The sequence below is a fragment of the Acipenser ruthenus genome, chromosome 23, assembly GCF_902713425.1.
Source record: "Acipenser ruthenus chromosome 23, fAciRut3.2 maternal haplotype, whole genome shotgun sequence".
Lineage (NCBI taxonomy): Eukaryota > Metazoa > Chordata > Actinopteri > Acipenseriformes > Acipenseridae > Acipenser > Acipenser ruthenus.
Genome location: NC_081211.1, coordinates 9,209,803 through 9,230,616, shown reverse-complemented (window position 1 = coordinate 9,230,616; position 20,814 = coordinate 9,209,803). Strand labels below are relative to the sequence as shown.

The window sequence follows — 20,814 nt, the reverse complement described above, 5'->3', positions numbered from 1 at the left end:
GAGGAGGCCATTCGGCCCATCTTGCTCGTTTGGTTGTTAGTAGCTTATTGATCCCAGAATCTCATCAAGCAGCTTCCCAGGGTGTCAGCTTCAACAACATTACTGGGGAATTGGTTCCAGACTCACACAATTCTCTGTGTAAAAAAGTGCCTCCTATTTTCTGTTCTGAATGCTCCTTTATCTAATCAAAGCTGCCGTCACCACACTCTCAATTCTCCTCATATACCATTTTAGATGCTGACTTCATATTTGCAGGGTTACACAGCTATATTCTATGATTCCATTACCTGTGCTGTCCAGTAAAAATGAACTGTTTCACCAGCACATAATTTAGCCATATGAATGATACAGAATCTCTTTCACAGATCAATTTTACTTCATTATTACAAACAATTCGATCAGAGATGGCTAAATCAAAGATGGGTTGGTTCATTTCTTGATATCTCCTTACATTATACCCGTAGGGAAGCTTCATTTTTACACACACTAAAAAAAGCAAAAATAAAACATTTCTAGTGGAATACGTGTGATGCATTGCAGGAAGCCACGTGATAAAGCCACAGCACAGGAAGGAAGTCTGAACTCAGAAACAAGCATCCCTGCAGTGCTGAGCAGTCCTGTTGGAACCCGGTTGAGAGAGACGCACTGAAATGACCTCCTCCAAGACTTCTCCCCAGACCCTGCTGGACTCCTCCAGGTCCCTGTGCTGCCATGTCCGCACCTCGGCCATGGCCATCGGCCTCGTCCACATGGTAAGGCTTTCACTGTACAGCGCTAGGCTAAAGGCTAAAATTAGTCTGAACACCAGCCTCACACCACTCACTCCCTAGGGCTCCAGTTGTATTATCTTGACTGCTAAAAGTGAGACTCATTTTAAACTGAGTTAAAAGGAATACCTGCTGTGTTTGTAACTTTGACAGGTGCCCTTTCGGAGTTTTTTCTTTTTACTGTTTTGAGTAAAGGTGCTTTGAAAGTCAGCCCCATTGTCTTCATGTTGGAGAACGGAGAGAGAGAGAGAGATGGGGTCTCAATGCAAGTCTTTAGATCTAGTTTTGAAGGAGTTTCTTGAACTCCAGTTGCAGCACCACAGATACATCCAGAAGCTCTTACATCTTCTTTTAAAACAAAGTCTTTTTTTTTAAAGAACATTTTTTTGGTTTGCAGTTATTTTTCTGAAAACATTGGCGCTTCCTGTTATGTTCGCACCTAGTAGAAGCAGGGCTGTTGGTATTGGCAGCTGGTGTGAATGAAATAATATGCGGCTGGAAATATTTCTAAACGCTAATCTCAAATAAGACAGCCTTTGTGTTCCAGCTTGGGCTTTTAATATGATGTATTTGTTGAATTCCTTTTTGTTCAAGTCCATAGACTATCTGAATGAGTATCTTGTTGTGTCCTGTAACGTCTTGGGTGTAGGTGACTCTGGGCTGAGTGTAGTGCTCTGTAGGGTTCTACTCACAGCTCAAGTAGTATTGCACTGCTGACGGCTCTAGAACTATAATTGTTCTATTGCTTCTTAGCCCTGTTGTGCAGTTTTGCCGTGACAGTAACGCATGGATTCTAATTGAGGGACTTCTTCTCCCATTTATTACAACACTCTGGGTTATAATTGTCTTTCCATGGATTGCATTCTACACTTGTAAACACTGACTTGGACTGAAAAAAACATTAATATAATGAACCACTCCAACACCCACATCATTTGAGTAAGTCCTGGCTACAGTATAATGCTGTTCTGGCAGATATGAGTGAGGTCAGGGCTAGAATTGAGTATTGAGACTATATTACTTCAAAAATAGAATGAGCGATTCATTTAGACTAGAGGAGCTCTGGTCTGTAGTATCAGGTTTCATTCAGAGGAGCTCTGTTCTGTAGTATCAGGTTTCATATAGAGGAGCTCTGTTCTGTATTATCAGCTTTCATTTAGAGGAGCTCTGTTCTATATTATCAGGTTTCTGGGGGATGAATTAACAAAGCATTTCCTCCAGTGTTTAACTCTTATTTTTCATCAAAGGAGAAAAACATCTGTTTGTTTTACAAAATTTTAACCAAAACAAATATACATTCAATGCCTCTTGAGAACACTCGAGTCTCATTTTGTGAGTGTTAAGTGGAATTTTCTCATTTAAAGAGGCAGGAGTTCATTACAGACTGGAGTAAGCAAAACGCATTTTCAATAAGAAGTCAGATTCAGCTGAGTATCTTCAGTCTTGTTTTGCTTATATTTCACTGTGTGTTTCACTGTATATTTTACATTAACACAGCTGTCTTTCTGGCTAGTGTAGAAACAGCCCACTTCCTGATTTATTGGTTTTTAAAAAGAAGAACTTCAGGGTTTGTATGTTTGTTTACCAGCTGTTTCTTGTGCTTTTTTCTTTTTTCTTTTCTTTTTCTCATTGCCCCCTTGCATGGGTTGCCCAATGTCAGGGTGTGCTCTAAGGCAATGCAATCTGGATGTAGAGTGGTGCAGTATGTTCCAATCACTTGGTGCTGTGGTACTGCATGCTTGCTGATACAAAGTGTCTATAGGAGACATACAGTAATTTTCGGATATAGCCGCATTCCGGTGCATTCCACGCAATGTTTGCCATTCCTGTAATGAGTTTGCTGTATTGCAGTCTCCTATGAATAAAATCATGTGTGTGTGTGTCAGACGGATTCATAGCCACAGACACTGATAACTTTTGCCACGGACATGCGTGTCCACGTATGGACAAGTTGCCAACCCCTGTCTTGTACGGCTTCACATAACATTAAATGCAACGCCTCCCTCCCTTTGTCATCTCTCTCCCTGATGGGCTTCACATAACATTAAATGCGACTTCTTTGAAAGGGCTAATACATGGCTATGGTACTAGTAATATTTGGTATGTTGTTGAATTTGAAACACAAGCTTGTGGAGTTTAACAGTTAATAAGCGAGGAGGTTAAAGGTCGGATTTTTTCCTATCTAACATTGCTAGTAACAGGTAAGCAGGAAGCATTGGTAATGGCTCATTTAATACAATGTAATTTTATGACTATTTGTACTAGCAGGGGAGCTGTCTTCATTGCTGTGACCTCGAGGCTCTGAGCAGTGCACAGAAAATAGGAAGCGCAACAGAGCTGAGATATTTTTAATCACAAAAACAAGTTTACTCATTTGGTTTGCGCCTATATCCCCCTCCCCCCCTCTTGCGTTGATCTTGCTAAACTCTGAGCTCTCTCTCAATATCTTGTTGACGATGAACAGGCATTTCAGAAATCAACACTTCCGCTTTTCTGGTAACTGTTGCTAAACTCAGAACCATTTAAAAAACGTCTTTCAGTTTATTTTGGGGTACTGTGGTTTTATCAGAAGATGAAGGAGCTTGGAATTGCATTGAAATGAACAGTTCATTTTAACAATTACTTTTCAATAACAGTACATCACAGGAAAGCTTTGTGTGGCTAGGTACCATAACTGCCATTCAGAGAGTTTGATGAGAGAGTTATGTCTGTCTGTCTTCTCCAGGACTGTGTATTTGGGCAGTGTTGTGATGGAAATGTCACTAGCTGTCACACTTCTGACTTCACCCCAGCTATGAACGTGCTCTGCAAACATACTTATCAGATTTAAAATGTTCTAGCACACAGCAGGAAATGAGTCAGGAGGGCAGTGTTAGCCACAAAATCTCCAAGTAGCATCTCTCATCTATATCTCAGAGTTTATTATCGATAAAACTAAAAAAGGAACTTGGTAATAAAACAAGTAACATACATCCTCCACCACGCTTGCAAATTCAAAATCCGAGCTATCAGTATAAAAAAGTGACCACGTACTGACAGACACACCCTCCCCCTGTATCCCCACCATCTGATTCTCTCAGGAACGTCTGCTAAATAACATTAATATCAAGTTTCAAGACAGCTGGAGAAGCGATTCTCCAGATATGTGGAAAAATGTGAAGTGTGACATATGTAGGACCGCCTCCACAACATCCCCTCCCCAGGGATAATAAGAGAAACCTTCTGACCAAAAATATACTTGTGACAGGTGAGGCAGAGCAGGGGGAGGAAAGCTGTAGTCCAGGAGCTTGCTGCAGGACTACATCCCCCAGAATGCCGTGGGGTGGGAGTAGAACCTTAACAAGACACTTAAATGACACTTTTTAGATTGACTGCGCTTTTAAATGATTGCTAACCCTTTTCTTAGCTCTTACTAGCATGAGGTATTTTGGTTCTTGGCTTGTGTTTGGACAGGCCGATGTTTTACATGCAATGCTACTGCTTCCAGATTCCTAACCACTTCCTGTGCTTCAGGACAATGTTACTGCAATGTGACCATTGTGACCTACAGCTTAGGAAGTACCTCCTGTTTTACAAACACTGAAATATACTTTATAAAATGTCATGACAAATGCTTCAGCTAGAAGTCTTGCTCAATGTCTTTAATGCTGAATGAGTTTTGGTTCATGTTCTTATATCACTGGGTGATGTGGACTCTAGTTCTCCAGACCCTCATCTCTCCCTACACCCTCACTCGACCTCTCCGCTCCGCCTGCACTAGAAGACTGGCTCTACCTCCTCTACGCTCCCCTGCCTCCAGAGCCCGCTCCTTCTCCACCATTGCTCCGCAGTGGTGGAATGACCTTCCTACAGATGTCAGGACTGCCCAGTCCCTGACCACATTCCGGCGCCTCCTTAAGACTCACCTCTTCAAACAGCACCTGTAGAACTCCTCTGTTTGTATCCTGGGACACTATCACCCTTCATTAAATGTGCTTTATTTTGTTCTTATCTGCCCCCTATTTTACTGCATTTAATCCTGTACTTCAGAATACTGTAATCTGCCAAGTGTTTAACCTGTAGTATTTTGTATTTAATCATATCCTGAAGTAACTATCACTATTATCTGCTGTATTATTGAATTGTGGTTTGTCACACTTGTACTTTGCTTGAATAAAAGTTATTGTATTTCTTGCTCTTATTGTATTACTTGTATTGTAACACTTAATGTATTTGCTTACGATTGTAAGTCGCCCTGGATAAGGGCATCTGCTAAGAAATAAATAATAATAATAATAATAGTTCTGGTTGATAAAGTGTGAAGGATCTCTTAGCGGTCCCATGAAGAGGAATGTGTGTTAATTCTGTATGTATTAGACATTGCATAGATGTATAACTTTGGATGGGTGTACAGGTCAACAGTCAAGTGTAGGTAAGCATTGTAAAGCCCAGAGAAGTACGGTAAAACATATTTAAAAACATGGCAAGCCATGGTGAACTATGGTAAATTCAACAACATTTAAAACAACCAATACAATGAACTCAGTGTTGTGCTCATGTGTTTCAGATGTTCAGCTGCACTCTGTTGCTGGACACCATTGTGAAAGTCTCCTATGGGAAAGACAGCTGTGGATTCCCTCACCCCCCCATCCTCTCCTTCAAGGAACGCGTCTGTGAGTTCACTGCTCCAATGAACAAGTTCATAAACTGAAGCAGTTCAAATAAAATGCTGCATGGGCCCTATGTTACACTGTGATGTAACTCTAAGCCATGATTTGTTTAAATTAGTAAGGTTAAAAGGTAACACTTTACATGAAGCATCTAATTACTGTGTATTTACATAGTAGTTACTTAGTAAAAACATGTGTACTTACACATCATTACAATGTTATTATGAATAGTCACAACATGCTTAATGTGTAAATCTTTTTTGCACAATACTGTATATGTAAGTGCACAATTTTATCAGAAAAAGGTTAGGGTTATAGCATGCAAAAAGAGTTGCACATTGTAACTGTTGTATCTTGGGTTCCTCGTAGTGTAATTCCCCACAATAACGACACTCTATCCAGGGTAACCCAAACAGAACAACTATTTATTATATGGTCCATAAAATAGCCATGCTGGTGATTATTCCTCTTAATTGCACAATACTGCTAGTCCTCATGTTATTAACCATGTCGCTACGAATACTTCTGGAAGTCTGCCCTCCCGCTTCGGTTCTCTTTTTCGGAAGTGACGTCCTAGCCAGCCGACGTCACTACAGTAACTATGCATAATAACATTGTAATGATGTGTAAGTACACATGTATTTACTAAGCAACACTATGTAAATACACCGTCATTAGAGACACTTCTCATGCAAAGCATGTGGCAACGTGGGGTGTTATTTACCACAGTACTCAGCAGGTCTTCAACGCGGTCCTCTAGTGTGGTGTTGCAATTACAACAGAACAGAAAAAAGGTCTAAACAGGGCAGGACCTGTGTGTTTATTTAGTTGTTTATTTAGTCCTGTCATGGGGACACAGAGTCACCAATTTTTAAACAAAAATTCCAAAACAAAATAAACCTCCTTTTTGGAGAACTTACTAACACAACAGCCGTTTACCCTAACTATCACCTAGGCAGCTAAGCTGCTTGCTGGTTTCAAAACAAACTCAAAACAGATACACACAACCTACAGTAGTTGTCGTTATTACCGTGTTTAATATTCCTCCACTCCAGTCTCCTCTGTTGTTCACAGACGTTAGCACCACACTGCCAAAGAACCCCTCAGGTGGGGCGTTTAAATACCCATCATTAATTAAGCACAGGTGCAACCCATTCTCCTGTACTCTAGCCACTCAAAGCCCCTTGAGCAATGTAGTCTTTTAGCCCACTGCCATTATCTCCCTGAACTACATTTCTTATCTCAGTGGTCAGAAAGGGTATATGCTTCTTTCTAGGCGTGGCCCTATGTATCTGCCCTTCATCACTTTACCCCATACTTTATCACAAGTGTTACCAGTTAAAATGTTATGTGATACAGTAACGATGCCCCCTTTTGCTTTCTCTTTTAGTGGATACAACCACCAACTTCTTTCTGATCTTTGGGATGTTTGTCACCGGTCTCAGCCTGCTGTATGGGGTGCTCAAGGTAAGAGCCTCCCTTTCTGAGGACAGCGATGACTTCAGGGTCCTGTACGGTCTTCAGTGTTGCACTAACGCAGGATTCTCTCAGTTTCCTCTTCTGTGTTTTCTACTTCTTCACAATCCAGACCAGGGAGGTTTGTTTTCATGTAGATGCTGGTGAAGATCTATCCTGCCGCAGCACTCCCCAGTTCCACTCCCCATGTAACTTCCTTCCTGTGTTACAGATAATACGACCCCAGCTGAGTCCATAGAGAAGTGTAAGGTGCAGGAAGGATTCTATTACTTGTGACACAGGAAGTGAATATGGTGTTGTGTTGCTGGATAAATGGGCTTCACAGGAGTTGCAGTGAAAATAAAGAAGTCTGGAAACAAAAAGATGAACAGAAACACAGTAGAAGACTTGATAGGATGGTGTTGTGGGGATGAACATTATTTTGAAAGCCTTGGTTTTTTAACAGTTTTAGAAGTTTGTAATGAATTGGCATCTCAGCCCATTGAATTGAATGGGAAGGCGGGGGCTGGATGCAAACCATAAGGGTCAAAGTGAACATCTTCACATTCAAGTAGAGAGCCAGCTATGTAGAGAGGTAGGCACGGGTCCTGTGAGGGCAGGCTGTATAGAGAGGTAGGCACGGGTCCTGTGAGAGCAGGCTGTGTAGAGAGGTAGGCACGGGTCCTGTGAGAGCAGGCTGTGTAGAGAGGCAGTCACGGGTCCTGTGAGAGCAGGCTGTGTAGAGAGGTAGGCACGGGTCCTGTGAGAGCATGCTGTGTAGAGAGGTAGGCACGGGTCCTGTGAGAGCAGGCTGTGTAGAGAGGGAGGCACGGGTCCTGTGAGAGCAGGCTGTGTAGAGAGGGAGGCACGGGTCCTGTGAGAGCAGGCTGTGTAGAGAGGTAGGCACGGGTCCTGTGAGAGCATGCTGTGTAGAGAGGTAGGCACGGGTCCTGTGAGAGCAGGCTGTGTAGAGAGGGAGGCACGGGTCCTGTGAGAGCAGGCTGTGTAGAGAGGGAGGCACGGCTCCTGTGAGAACAGGCTGTGTAGAGAGGTAGGCACGGGTCCTGTGAGAGCAGGCTGTGTAGAGAGGCAGTCACGGGTCCTCTGAGAGCAGGCTGTGTAGAGAGGCAGTCACGGGTCCTGTGAGAGCAGGCTGTGTAGAGAGGCAGTCACGGGTCCTGTGAGAGCAGGCTGTGTAGAGAGGTAGGCATGGGTCCTGTGAGAGCATGCTGTGTAGAGAGGTAGGCACGGGTCCTGTGAGAGCAGGCTGTGTAGAGAGGTAGGCACGGGTCCTGTGAGAGCAGGCTGTGTAGAGAGGGAGGCACGGGTCCTGTGAGAGCAGGCTGTGTAGAGAGGGAGGCACGGGTCCTGTGAGGGCAGGCTGTGTAGAGAGGGAGGCACGGGTCCTGTGAGAGCAGGCTGTGTAGAGAGGGAGGCACGGGTCCTGTGAGAGCAGGCTGTGTAGAGAGGGAGGCACGGGTCCTGTGAGGGCAGGCTGTGTAGAGAGGTAGGCACGGGTCCTGTGAGAGCAGGCTGTGTAGAGAGGGAGGCACGGGTCCTGTGAGAGCAGGCTGTGTAGAGCACGGGTCCTATGCGGATGGCAGTGTTATTAACTGATCAACCACTAGGAGGAGATCCATTACAAAGTAAATAAACAAGTGTTATTTATTTTAAAACTGGGAAGCTGTAGAATAAAGGGTAGGTAAACTGATTTCAAAACCATAACGGCTACATGGCTGTTGAGATAATTGGGCAGCCAGTATATTGTTCTTTTACACTGACATGTGAAAGTCCCCTTCTTTCTTTCACTACAGTGTCGTAGGCGATTGCCTCTCTTCTGCAGCTACACTAATGGCCTGAGCCCCAGACTAGTGTGTGTTCCACTCTTCCTTTACACAGGGAGGCATCCATGTGGAGGTGTGTCAGAAACCCCCATTCACTGATTTCCAGGAACTCCCCGGCCTCCCCTTTGTATTAAAGGAAAGTGTACTGGGTCTGTAAAGGCACTGCCGGTACTGGTTTGTAAAGACACTGCAGGTACTGGTTTGTAAAGGCACTGCAGGTACTGGTTTGTAAAGGCACTGCCGGTACTGGTTTGTAAAGGCACTGCAGGTACTGGTTTGTAAAGGCACTGCAGGCACTGGTTTGTAAAGACACTGCAGGTACTGGTTTGTAAAGGCACTGCAGGTACTGGTTTGTAAAGGCACTGCAGGCACTGGTTTGTAAAGGCACTGCAGGTACTGGTTTGTAAAGGCACTGCAGGCACTGGTTTGTAAAGACACTGCAGATACTGGTTTGTAAAGGCACTGCAGGCTCTGGTTTGTAAAGACACTGCAGGTACTGGTTTGTAAAGGCACTGCAGGTACTGGTTTGTAAAGGCACTGCAGGTACTGGTTTGTAAAGGCACTGGGTTTGTAAAGGCACTGCAGGTACTGGTTTGTAAAGGCACTGCAGTCACCAGTATGAAAGTCGTTCATGTGTGCAGTTCCAATTCCAATTCCAAATGCTTGTCAACCTCACTACCTAAACAACCTCAACAAGTCTTCCCTTATTAAAGTCTACCAGAGCAAGAGCATAGCAAAGTGTAGTGAAGCATAGTGAAAGCATGGCCAAACACACAGAGGTGTAGTTACAAGCCTTGTTAATCTGTGCTAAATGCATAGTGTAACCATGGGTAAACTGCAAAAATACCATGCAAATTTATTTTGCCAGAGAGCTGATAAGGTGCTTGGTTGGAAGTTGCTTTCATATCCGCACCACAGTTGTGTTTCCTGTGGACTTGGCTACATTACAGTGTTATTACCTGAAAGAGTGATCACCACCAACGTTTTAAGTATCCATGTTCTAGTTTGTTTCTTACAGATATTCAGTCTTTACATCTAAAATATGTCAATATGTCAAAGTGCTAGTCATCCATAAATAGATGTTTATGAAGTGCAGAAAGAGATTTCTATCTAGTATGTGTGTGTTGGACTCAGAAGCTGCTCAGTGCTTTACTATCCATTCTTCCCATCTTGATTGGATCCCCACCTCCACACCCTCTCCATGCTCCCTTCCACACTGCTCCGATCCTGGAATCCCCAAACAGGGTCTAACATTGATCCTTTTGTGCGACAGTGTTTACCTGGAAATTCCCCTTTCTGAAATAGCGTCTAGTGGAAAGTAAATTACAGGTATCTGCTGGGCCACTGAATGTGAGGGCTTATTACTGAGGAAACTTGCACAAAAATAAATACATAAAATGAGCTCCTGTTGCTGAGACTGCGAGAGCAAACGGAACGTGTGAGCTGCAGTGAAACCCATGATCACCGGCCCTGCATGGCTGAGATAGATCAGGGATGGGAACAGAGCCTCAGTGATGACTTGCACACACCAAAATATAAGACATGACCATGAGAGACAACACAGCGTGAAAAGTCATGTGTCTGGTTTCTCTTTTCAACGCTCTGGTGTCATTGCTGTTATTGCTGGTAGAAATGGGACTGGAACTAGTCTTGGGACGCTGGCTGCTCTAGCTCTGGCATCACAGTTCAGCATGATAAGTAAAGTGTATTTCATTATTTTGTATTTTTGTATACATTTGCAAATTTCCAAGCTGTATCGAGTGAGGGGGTGACTGTGTTTCTGGTGCTGTGTCGAGTGACGGGGTGACTGTGTTTCTGGTGCTGTGTCGAGTGAGGGGGTGACTGTGTTCCTCTGGTGCTGTATCGAGTGAGGGGGTGACTGTGTTCCTCTGGTGCTGAATCGAGTGAGGGGGTGACTGTGTTTCTGGTGCTGTATCGAGTGAGGGGGTGACTGTGTTTCTGGTGCTGTGTCGAGTGAGGGGGTGACTGTGTTTCTCGTGCTGTGTCGAGTGAGGGGGTGACTGTGTTTCTGGTGCTGTTTCGAGTGAGGGGGTGACTGTGTTTCTGGTGCTGTATCGAGTGAGGGGGTGACTGTGTTTCTGGTGCTGTGTCGAGTGAGGGGGTGACTGTGTTTCTCGTGCTGTGTCGAGTGAGGGGGTGACTGTGTTTCTGGTGCTGTGTCGAGTGAGGGGGTGACTGTGTTTCTGGTGCTGTGTCGAGTGAGGGGGTGACTGTGTTCCTCTGGTGCTGTATCGAGTGAGGGGGTGACTGTGTTTCTGGTGCTGTATCGAGTGAGGGGGTGACTGTGTTTCTGGTGCTGTGTCGAGTGACGGGGTGACTGTGTTTCTGGTGCTGTGTCGAGTGAGGGGGTGACTGTGTTTCTGGTGCTGTGTCGAGTGAGGGGGTGACTGTGTTTCTGGTGCTGTGTCGAGTGAGGGGGTGACTGTGTTCCTCTGGTGCTGTGTCGAGTGAGGGGGTGACTGTGTTTCTGGTGCTGTGTCGAGTGACGGGGTGACTGTGTTTCTCGTGCTGTGTCGAGTGAGGGGGTGACTGTGTTTCTGGTGCTGTGTCGAGTGAGGGGGTGACTGTGTTTCTGGTGCTGTGTCGAGTGAGGGGGTGACTGTGTTTCTCGTGCTGTGTCGAGTGAGGGGGTGACTGTGTTTCTGGTGCTGTGTCGAGTGAGGGGGTGACTGTGTTTCTGGTGCTGTGTCGAGTGACGGGGTGACTGTGTTTCTGGTGCTGTGTCGAGTGAGGGGGTGACTGTGTTTCTGGTGCTGTGTCGAGTGAGGGGGTGACTGTGTTTCTGGTGCTGTGTCGAGTGAGGGGGTGACTGTGTTTCTGGTGCTGTGTCGAGTGAGGGGGTGACTGTGTTTCTGGTGCTGTGTCGAGTGAGGGGGTGACTGTGTTTCTGGTGCTGTGTCGAGTGAGGGGGTGACTGTGTTTCTGGTGCTGTTTCGAGTGAGGGGGTGACTGTGTTTCTCGTGCTGTTTCGAGTGAGGGGGTGACTGTGTTTCTCGTGCTGTTTCGAGTGAGGGGGTGACTGTGTTTCTGGTGCTGTGTCGAGTGAGGGGGTGACTGTGTTTCTGGTGCTGTATCGAGTGAGGGGGTGACTGTGTTTCTGGCGCTGTGTCGAGTGAGGGGGTGACTGTGTTTCTGGCGCTGTGTCGAGTGAGGGGGTGACTGTGTTTCTGGTGCTGTTTCGAGTGAGGGGGTGACTGTGTTCCTCTGGTGCTGAATCGAGTGAGGGGGTGACTGTGTTTCTGGTGCTGTATCGAGTGAGGGGGTGACTGTGTTTCTGGTGCTATGTCGAGTGACGGGGTGACTATGTTTCTCGTGCTGTGTCGAGTGAGGGGGTGACTGTGTTTCTCGTGCTGTTTCGAGTGAGGGGGTGACTGTGTTTCTCGTGCTGTGTCGAGTGAGGGGGTGACTGTGTTTCTGGTGCTGTTTCGAGTGAGGGGGTGACTGTGTTTCTCGTGCTGTGTCGAGTGAGGGGGTGACTGTGTTTCTCGTGCTGTTTCGAGTGAGGGGGTGACTGTGTTTCTTGTGCTGTGTCGAGTGAGGGGGTGACTGCGTTTCTGGTGCTGTATCGAGTGAGGGGGTGACTGTGTTTCTCGTGCTGTGTCGAGTGAGGGGGTGACTGTGTTTCTCGTGCTGTTTCGAGTGAGGGGGTGACTGTGTTTCTTGTGCTGTGTCGAGTGAGGGGGTGACTGCGTTTCTGGTGCTGTATCGAGTGAGGGGGTGACTGTGTTTCTCTCCCCTGCAGCACCGAGAGGGCCTGCTCATCAGCTTCCTGGTCCTGCAAAGCGCTGACATTGTCCTGAGCGTTCTGTCTCTCTTCTACGTCCAGCTGGGGCTCCCAGGGACCCTCAACTACGAGGAGCTCCTCAAGAAATGGGTGAGAGATGCCTTAATATTCCTGTTGAAACTTCCCATAGTTTCCAAAGATTGTATTTATCAAAAAAAATGAAAAGTAAACTTTGTTGGTGGATCTGACTGTGTCTGGCTTGTTTTACCCGAGACGGCAGGCCCAGGTCTCTGGTCGGTCTCTGACTGTGTTCTCTCCTGCAGCTGGCAGAGTGTTACTAACCCTTCCCTCGTCTCCCTCTAGACCTACTTGAATGGTGCGCATGAGCTCTCACCCCAGGACGTCAACAAGTTCATGATCATTTTCTCCACCATCTTCATCCTGGTTCTGCTTATTAAGGTAGGCCTTCCATTTCTCTGACCCTTTAAATGTAGGGCTGGTTTGTGATCAATCAGCAACTAGGAAACCGGACCATCAGTGATGGGCTCTCGCCTGTCATCTTATTTACTTTCTTATGTAAATGACTTTCTTTTTTGAAGAAGACTAATACGATTTAAGCTTGGATCTTATATTGTACATCCATAACTTTAAACACCCGATTTCAAGATGTGTGTATATATATATATATATATATATATATATATATATATATATAATACATGGATGTATTTGCATCCTGAACCATTTGAAAAAAAGGCATAATACCACAGTAGTGATGTCAAAAAGTGATAATTATTATTTCTTTCCAGATGCCTTTATCCAGGGTGACTTACAATTGTTACAAGATATCATATTATTTTTACATATAATTACATTATTTTTTTTTTACATACAATTACTCATTTATACAGTTGGGTTTTTACTGGAGCAATCTAGGTAAAGTACCTTGCTCAAGGGTACAGCAGCAGTGTCCCATACCAGGGATTGAACCCACGACCCTCCAGTCAAGAGTCCAGAGCCCTAACCACTACTCCACACTGCTGCCCCACTTATAATTTCTCTAGAAGAAAATATACTTGAACGTTTGACTCCTCGAGACCATCACTCAATTCAAACAAAATGTCCAGTTTTCAATCACTCGACAACACCCACAGTACTGAAATGTTCATTAATGATCAACAAAATGAGAATACGTTAAAAAAATGAAAACAAGGTAAAGGCAATCAACCTTCGGTCTTGTAATTTATGACGTCACAGAAACTCTAGATTATTTTCCTGTAACTCACTGAAGCCCATCTAATATATATATATATACATACAAATACACTTTTCCCTTTCTTAATAACATTTCTAAAAACATTCTGCACACCTCCTTTCAGACAGGAAATGGGCGAGAGATACCCAGTGTAAATAAAACCCCAAATGTGACGCTGAGCAAAGAGGAGTAACTTTCTCCCAGTCTACATCTAGAAAAGGCAACTTCAAACTTTGTATAAGCTGAGACGCTGACCCCTTTATTGAGATGCCCCCCTCCTCCACCCCGTGTGTGCTTCCAGAGATGCCCCCTCCCCGTGTGTGCTTCCAGAGATGCCCCCTCCCCGTGTGTGCTTCCAGAGATGCCCCCCTCCCCGTGTGTGCTTCCAGAGATGCCCCCTCCCCGTGTGTGCTTCCAGAGATGCCCCCCTCCCCGTGTGTGCTTCCAGAGATGCCCCCCTCCCCGTGTGTGCTGCCAGAGATGCCCCCTCCCCGTGTGTGCTTCCAGAGATGCCCCCCTCCCCGTGTGTGCTTCCAGAGATGCCCCCCTCCCCGTGTGTGCTTCCAGAGATGCCCCCCTCCCCGTGTGTGCTTCCAGAGATGCCCCCCTCCCCGTGTGTGCTTCCAGAGATGCCCCCCTCCCCGTGTGTGCTTCCAGAGATGCCCCCCCTCCCCGTGTGTGCTTCCAGAGATCGCCCCCTCCGCCCCGTGTGTGCTTCCAGAGATGCCCCCCTCCCCGTGTGTGCTTCCAGAGATGCCCCCTCCCCGTGTGTGCTTCCAGAGATGCCTCCCTCCCCGTGTGTGCTTCCAGAGATGCCCCCCTCCCCGTGTGTGCTTCCAGAGATGCCCCCTCCCGTGTGTGTGCTTCCAGAGATGCCCTCCCTCTCAAGCTGCTGTTTTCATTTCTTTTAAACATACATTCCCGTTCTTTACCTAACAGCTCTGCGTTGTTTTAGGCCCGATTCGTGGATTTTTGGTGGGTTGCTCTGAATAAAACATGTGTTGATTTGCTTTTTTAAAATTTTGCGGCTTGAAGTCTCGAGAATCGAACCCCATCCAGCCCAGACCCTCAACCCCTCTCCCAGTCTGCTCAGGACTGACTCAGAGAAAGAGAGACTGTTTGAGGGATTTATTGACTTATCCCAAGGTATTTGTACAGCCCTTCAGGTATGCATACTCATTTCCATAGAAGCCCCAATACTGGACCAGAGAGCGGGGTGGGGTGGGGGGGGGGGTACTGTAATTCTGAGCAATTCTGTTCTTAATTTTGAATGAAATTAACAGGAATTGTATTCCCTACCCAAGTGCAATGAGGTTGCCCTTTCCCCCACTCAGACCAAAAGTGCCCCAATTGAGAGGACTGTGACAGGGTAGCGTCACTGGCAAGGCTTGTTTCCGTCAGGGAGAGAGGCTCAGACACAAAAAGCTGCAGTTTGAGCGCTATTGCACATGTTTAAATACACAAACACAACAAACAAACAAATAGGCAAGGTGGCCAAAACAAAACAACAAAAACGACTGGACATTCGCCTTCACCATAAACTCCCAACACAGAGTACCTCCACTGGTTCCACTCACCTACACACCAACACCAAACACCACAGATTTTTCCCTGTTTATACACCTGTGGCTGGAGCCTAATTAATCATTAATCATTCAGTTATGGCCCCAGCCACATTCCCACGTGTGTTCTGGCAGCGAGGAATTGAACACCTCCCTGCCATCCCAATATTCCCCACACACACCCACACATTTACACTCAATTCGGTCTTAAACAGTTAATTGCCTAAAAAAACAACTCTGGGGGAAAAGGGAGGGGAGGAGAGAGAAGAGGAGGGTTTTGTCCCCCGCTACCAAACATCCCGTTTTTGTAGGACCTCACACCCACCCATCACTTGTAACAGTAATGTGCACACAGCCAATCAGTGGTACAGAGGCGGGCATCACATTTTTATGGCCCTGTGAAAGGGTTCTTGCTTGTGGGTGCGTGCATTCGCTGCTGAGTGACAGGCAGGAGACCAGACAGGTTGAAATTGACACGCCCCGCAGGCGCGCAGGATTTATTTACACACATACACACAACAGCTCACGTGACACTACCAACCATGGTAGCTCACTGAGTGCATACGGTCAGCGTACGAAAAAACAAAATAAAACACAATACAAAAAACTATAAAATAAAAGGTGCCGGAAAAACGGCGTGCGCTACTCCCTAATGCATGGAGGTCCCGCTTGCTCACCTCGCTATACTTTATAAGGGATCTACCATCCCCGAACTAATCTTTATGTATCAACACGAACCCCGACTCCGGCCGTCGGCGGTTTTGGCAGCTTCTTTTGGCTCCGATCCCGGTTCACCATCACGGCGATCGGAGGATTTCAGCAACTTATTTCTCTCACTATGCTCGGGTAGCGTGGACGATCTTCAGCCCGTTGTCCGTGGCTTTGCAGCAGCCCCGAGGTGAACAAACAGGACCTCTTTATACCTGACGCTGTGCTGGAACACACCTACCCGCTGATCATCCACAGCTGGCAATCACACACAGCAGGCGATCCCAGGAGCGTCAGGTACTGCAATAAATTAAATAACAATTACACAAAAACACTATTTACAATGCATACACACACAACCTCCCTCTTCATGTGCAGGGCTCCTGCCCTGCTACAGGCCCACAGTGCAACAGAACGTAATATCTGTCACCTGCTAACCTTACAAAAGTTATTCACAAGCCTCTAAGGGCCCATGCCAGCCTGGTAAAGTACTGCACATTCCATCCTGCTCTTAGTGCCGTTCCGTTCAGCTGCTTGGCAGATTTTGTTCCACATCCAAATCAACTCGGACACCATGTGGGGCTCCTGGGCAGGCAAGGTGGCAAGCAGATGGGAAGGAGGCAGAGCGGCAGGGAGGAAAGGAGGGAGGGAGGCAGGCAGGCAGGCAGGCAGGCAGGCAGGCAGGCAGGCAGGCAGGCAGGCAGGCAGGCAGGCAGGCAGACAGGCAGGCAAGCAAGCAAGCAAGCAAGCAAGCAGGCAGGCAGGGAGGCAGGGAAGCAGTCAGGCAGGGATGAAGGCAGGCAGGCAGGGAGGCAGGAAGGCAGGAAGGCAGGGAAGCAGTCAGGCAGGGATGAAGGCAGGCAGGCAGACAGACAGACAGACAGACAGGCAGACAGACAGGCAGGCAGGCAGGAAGGCAGGGAAGCAGTTAGGCAGGGATGAATGCAGGCAGGGAGGCAGGCAGGCAGGCAGGCAGACAGGCAGGCAGGGATGCAGGCAGGCAGGGATGCAGGCAGGCAGACAGGCAGGCAGGCAGGCACACTTGCTCCTAATGCAATGCTGGCTGCCCTGCACTCTGGTTTCAGCTCTCTGAGCCAGGGCAGCACTCCTCTTGTATTGACCTGGAAAGGTAGTACATTCCTTGGCTGTACAGTCTGTCTGCTTGATACGATCATTAAGAGATCACAGCAGCAAAAACCTCATGCAGTGTATTCTGTTCCCGACCGTATTGACTGAGCTCTGTGTACAGAGTAAAACGAAGGACATTTTCCAGTCGATTTGGTTCCCACACCGAAAAGGAGTGCTAGGCAAGCCTGTAAAACGCATATAATAGTAGCACTATTAATAACCCAACCTGCCCTTTTAAAAGGGTGCTAAACATGTCTAAACACTGCTGTTACAAACTCTTACCTCTTAGTGAGAACATCAGAGATGGAGCAAGTAGTTTACTGCCAACCCACACCCAGTCCTGCCTCACAAAAACGGTTATTTATGTGCAGGCATAACAATATGTTTAAGAAAACTACACTGAGAATGTGTCTGTTAGGTTAGCTCTATATTGAGACCCAGCCATTGTGAAGCGTGCGCTCACTGGTGTGGTCTGCTTCTGTTTCAGATCTACACCGTGAGCTGTGTGGGGAAGTGCTACAGGTTCATCAAGAATCGCAACCAGCCTCCCAGCAACAACGAATGCAAGCCCATGGTAAGATTAAGCTGGCTGTCTATCTACACACGTCTGTCTGTCTGTCTGCTTACACTGTCTGCCTATGCCTCCTAGCTGTCTATCTGTCTGTCTTTCATATGTCTGTCCAGCTACTGAAGCATCCATAAAAGGAAAGGAAAGGCAAAGGATACATTTCTAATACTAGAACTTAAGCAATGTAGACCCTTATAACACATTGTATCTGGCAATGAAAAGAGCCAGGTTCGCTGTGGCTGTTTGTGGAGTATAGAGAATGGCTTTGTTTTGTTTACTGGCACCCTGAGCGAAGCAGAGCACTGAGAAACATGGAAAAGGGCATTTAAATCATCGCCTCGTTCAGAAGCAGAGCACTGAGAAACATGGAGAAGGGCATTTAAATCATCGCCTCGTTCAGAAGCAGAGCACTGAGAAACATGGAGAAGGGCATTTAAATCATCGCCTCGTTCAGAAGCAGAGCACTGAGAAACATGGAGAAGGGCATTTAAATCATCGCCTCGTTCAGAAGCAGAGCACTGAGAAACATGGAGAAGGGCATTTAAATCATCGCCTCGTTCAGAAGCAGAGCACTCAGAAACATGGAGAAGGGCATTTAAATCATCGCCTCGTTCAGAAGCTGTTATCATGTGACAGGAAGGAGTGAGACAGCAGATGGTGAAGGGGAACGAGAAGGCTGATAAACCACAATGATAAGCAGAGGGTGCAGTTTTTCACCGTCATCACGGATTTCACCATTTCCGTGAAATGTACTCAATGCCGTGTAATATGTATTTCCCATTTTTGAAAGAATAGTGTATATATACACAGATTTTTTATTACTTATAAATAAATACAGCAATCGTTTGCCTTATTGATGCACTGCCTGTTACACTGCATTAGGAACCTGGCAGCCAGTTTAGTTTGCTTCTGGTAAATGATTGAACACACACTGCACAGAGCTGCACGATTTCTTTAAAATCTCTTCAACGAAACAGACGCTAGCTGCATCAAAGATCGGAAATATTTCTGCTGAAGATCGCTCTGTCCAGTACATGAAGGGGACTTTGCATGTGTCTGTTTTTATTTTTACATGTATTTATGTTTTTATTTTGTTTGATAATTCACTGATGGTGAAAATAGAATGTCTTTAAAAGGTGGATATAAAAAAATATTCTACAATTTAGCATTGACTGTTTTTCAGCCTTTCAACATGTAGGAACATTAGTTGTATAATATCTCTAGAGAAAGTTATCCATTTTGAATGTGAGAACACCATTGTTTTCTGTTTAATACTTGATATGTTTAATCGTGAAACACCTGTTTTTGACCATGAAATAAAATACAGCCCTAATGATAACGCTTGCATTGCCCTCCCCCAGGCTGTGCTTCCCTCCTACCATGAGGCCTTGATGTTGCCCTCCAAAGGGGACCCCCCAGCCTACAAGGGACCCTAAGCAGCTGAGAGCGATGGAGCTCCCTGCATCTGCTTCTTGCCAGCCAGCCAGCACCGTGGTTTACTGTAGTAGTATAGTATTGTTTTTGTATGTGTTAGCTCCATATTACAGCTTGCGTGTGAGAACTGGATACACAGGGTGACCAGGCGTCCCGGTTTACAGTAGGGTGACCAGGCGTCCCGGTTTAGCTGGGACAGTCCTGGTTTTCCATCAAAGGTCCCGGTGTTCCGACATTTTGCTCAAAATCTTTAAAAAGTCCTGTTTTTCAGCCACTTCCTGTAGCGCAACACACTCTAAATACCTTGTGTCAAAATAACCACTTTTAATTTATGGCAAAAAAACCCAAATTGAAATAAAACAAGGTACTAGGGTTATCAAGAACATTATTTTTATAAAGTGATTAACACAGACATGCATGCTTATTCCTCAGTGCACCATGCATTTTCATTTAGTTTCTATTCAATATGAATCGACAATTATGTGTAATACAGTCATTTCTTAGCTGTTCAGACACCAGACAGAGGGAGGATGCAAGCACCCGAACCCACCAGGTTAAACCACAACAACAAGACAGAGCCTGACGCAGTGAGCACAAATAGAAACAAAAAGACAGTAAAATGCCAAAGTGTATTTTTAATGATTGAATGCATTATTATTAGTAGTAGCAGTATTAATAATACTAATGATAATTAACTCAGTATAAATGTAGCAACACGTATATAACACAATATGGTTACTTAAACTAATTAGCCACAAATTATACACCCGAGGGTGACTGAAATTCACAGTCTGCTTAAAAAAAAAAAAGATACTAAGAGTGAGTGGATGGCCATTAAAATAACCATTAAAATAGCCTAGATTTAAATGGTTTAATTAATCTTATCAATTACTTAACGCTGTGTCCTGGTTTTGAGCTTTGAAAATCTGGTCACCCTGTGTATACAGTGACCTGAGAGGGCCTCACTGTTTGTAAAGAGCCCTCTGCAGTCCAATGGTTGTAACCAGTGTTGTGTCTGTAATTCTTTGTTGTAGTAAAGCCCTTTTCTGTATCGATGCAATAAAATCTGCCTCTTCTTTCAAATCCTGCTTCTTGGCTCCTGTGTGCAGATCTGGGGTCGGCTGAGTTGAGGTGCTGTGTGACTGCTTCCAGGGCTCTGTGCACAAGCTCACCTATCCTGCCACAGCGCTGCAGTGTGTTCGATCTCCCCATTACCTGCACCCCGCCCCCCCAATAAAAATACTCACAGTTAGAAAACTTTTGGTGAGTTTCAATTCATTAATTCAATGTTCTATACAGGTAGAAGTACAATTAAGCCAATAAAAACAGGTTCCTTTTTATAATGTCTTAAAACGTTTGCATTGTTTCATATGGAAGTCAATCTGATCAGATGCCAATTTGTTGGCATTTATTTTTCAATTGCGTCATCGTACTGTGTTTGCTACAGTAAGTGCTGTGATGCTTAGCCAGTCAAACTTGATTATGTGGAGGGTTCTTCACAAGAATCCTGCCACAACTTGGAACTCTACATCTGAGTGATGCGTGAGAGAGTGAGGTTTAACATATAGCGTCACATGCCACGCCATCTCAACGTGTTTTACAAAGAAATCTCACCCTACAGAGCACGGCTCGTTTGCTACACGCTACAGTAGTGATTTAACAAGTGAAAGAGTGTGGGCATGTTTGCTATCTCTAGCTG

The 20,814-nt window shown here is 45.7% G+C and overlaps 1 protein-coding gene across 1 annotated transcript; it reads left to right on the top strand.

Moving 5' to 3' along the window:
- The first annotated feature begins 595 nt into the window (after positions 1-595).
- On the top strand, positions 596-20,198 carry LOC117964088 (lysosomal-associated transmembrane protein 5-like). The gene is made up of 7 exons (XM_034906427.2): positions 596-752; positions 5,314-5,419; positions 6,807-6,883; positions 12,479-12,610; positions 12,824-12,919; positions 17,601-17,687; positions 19,043-20,198. Exons 1-7 carry the CDS (start codon positions 651-653, stop codon positions 19,115-19,117), a joined length of 675 nt encoding a protein of 224 aa, XP_034762318.1. The 5' UTR covers positions 596-650; the 3' UTR covers positions 19,118-20,198.
- The last annotated feature ends 616 nt before the right edge of the window (positions 20,199-20,814 follow it).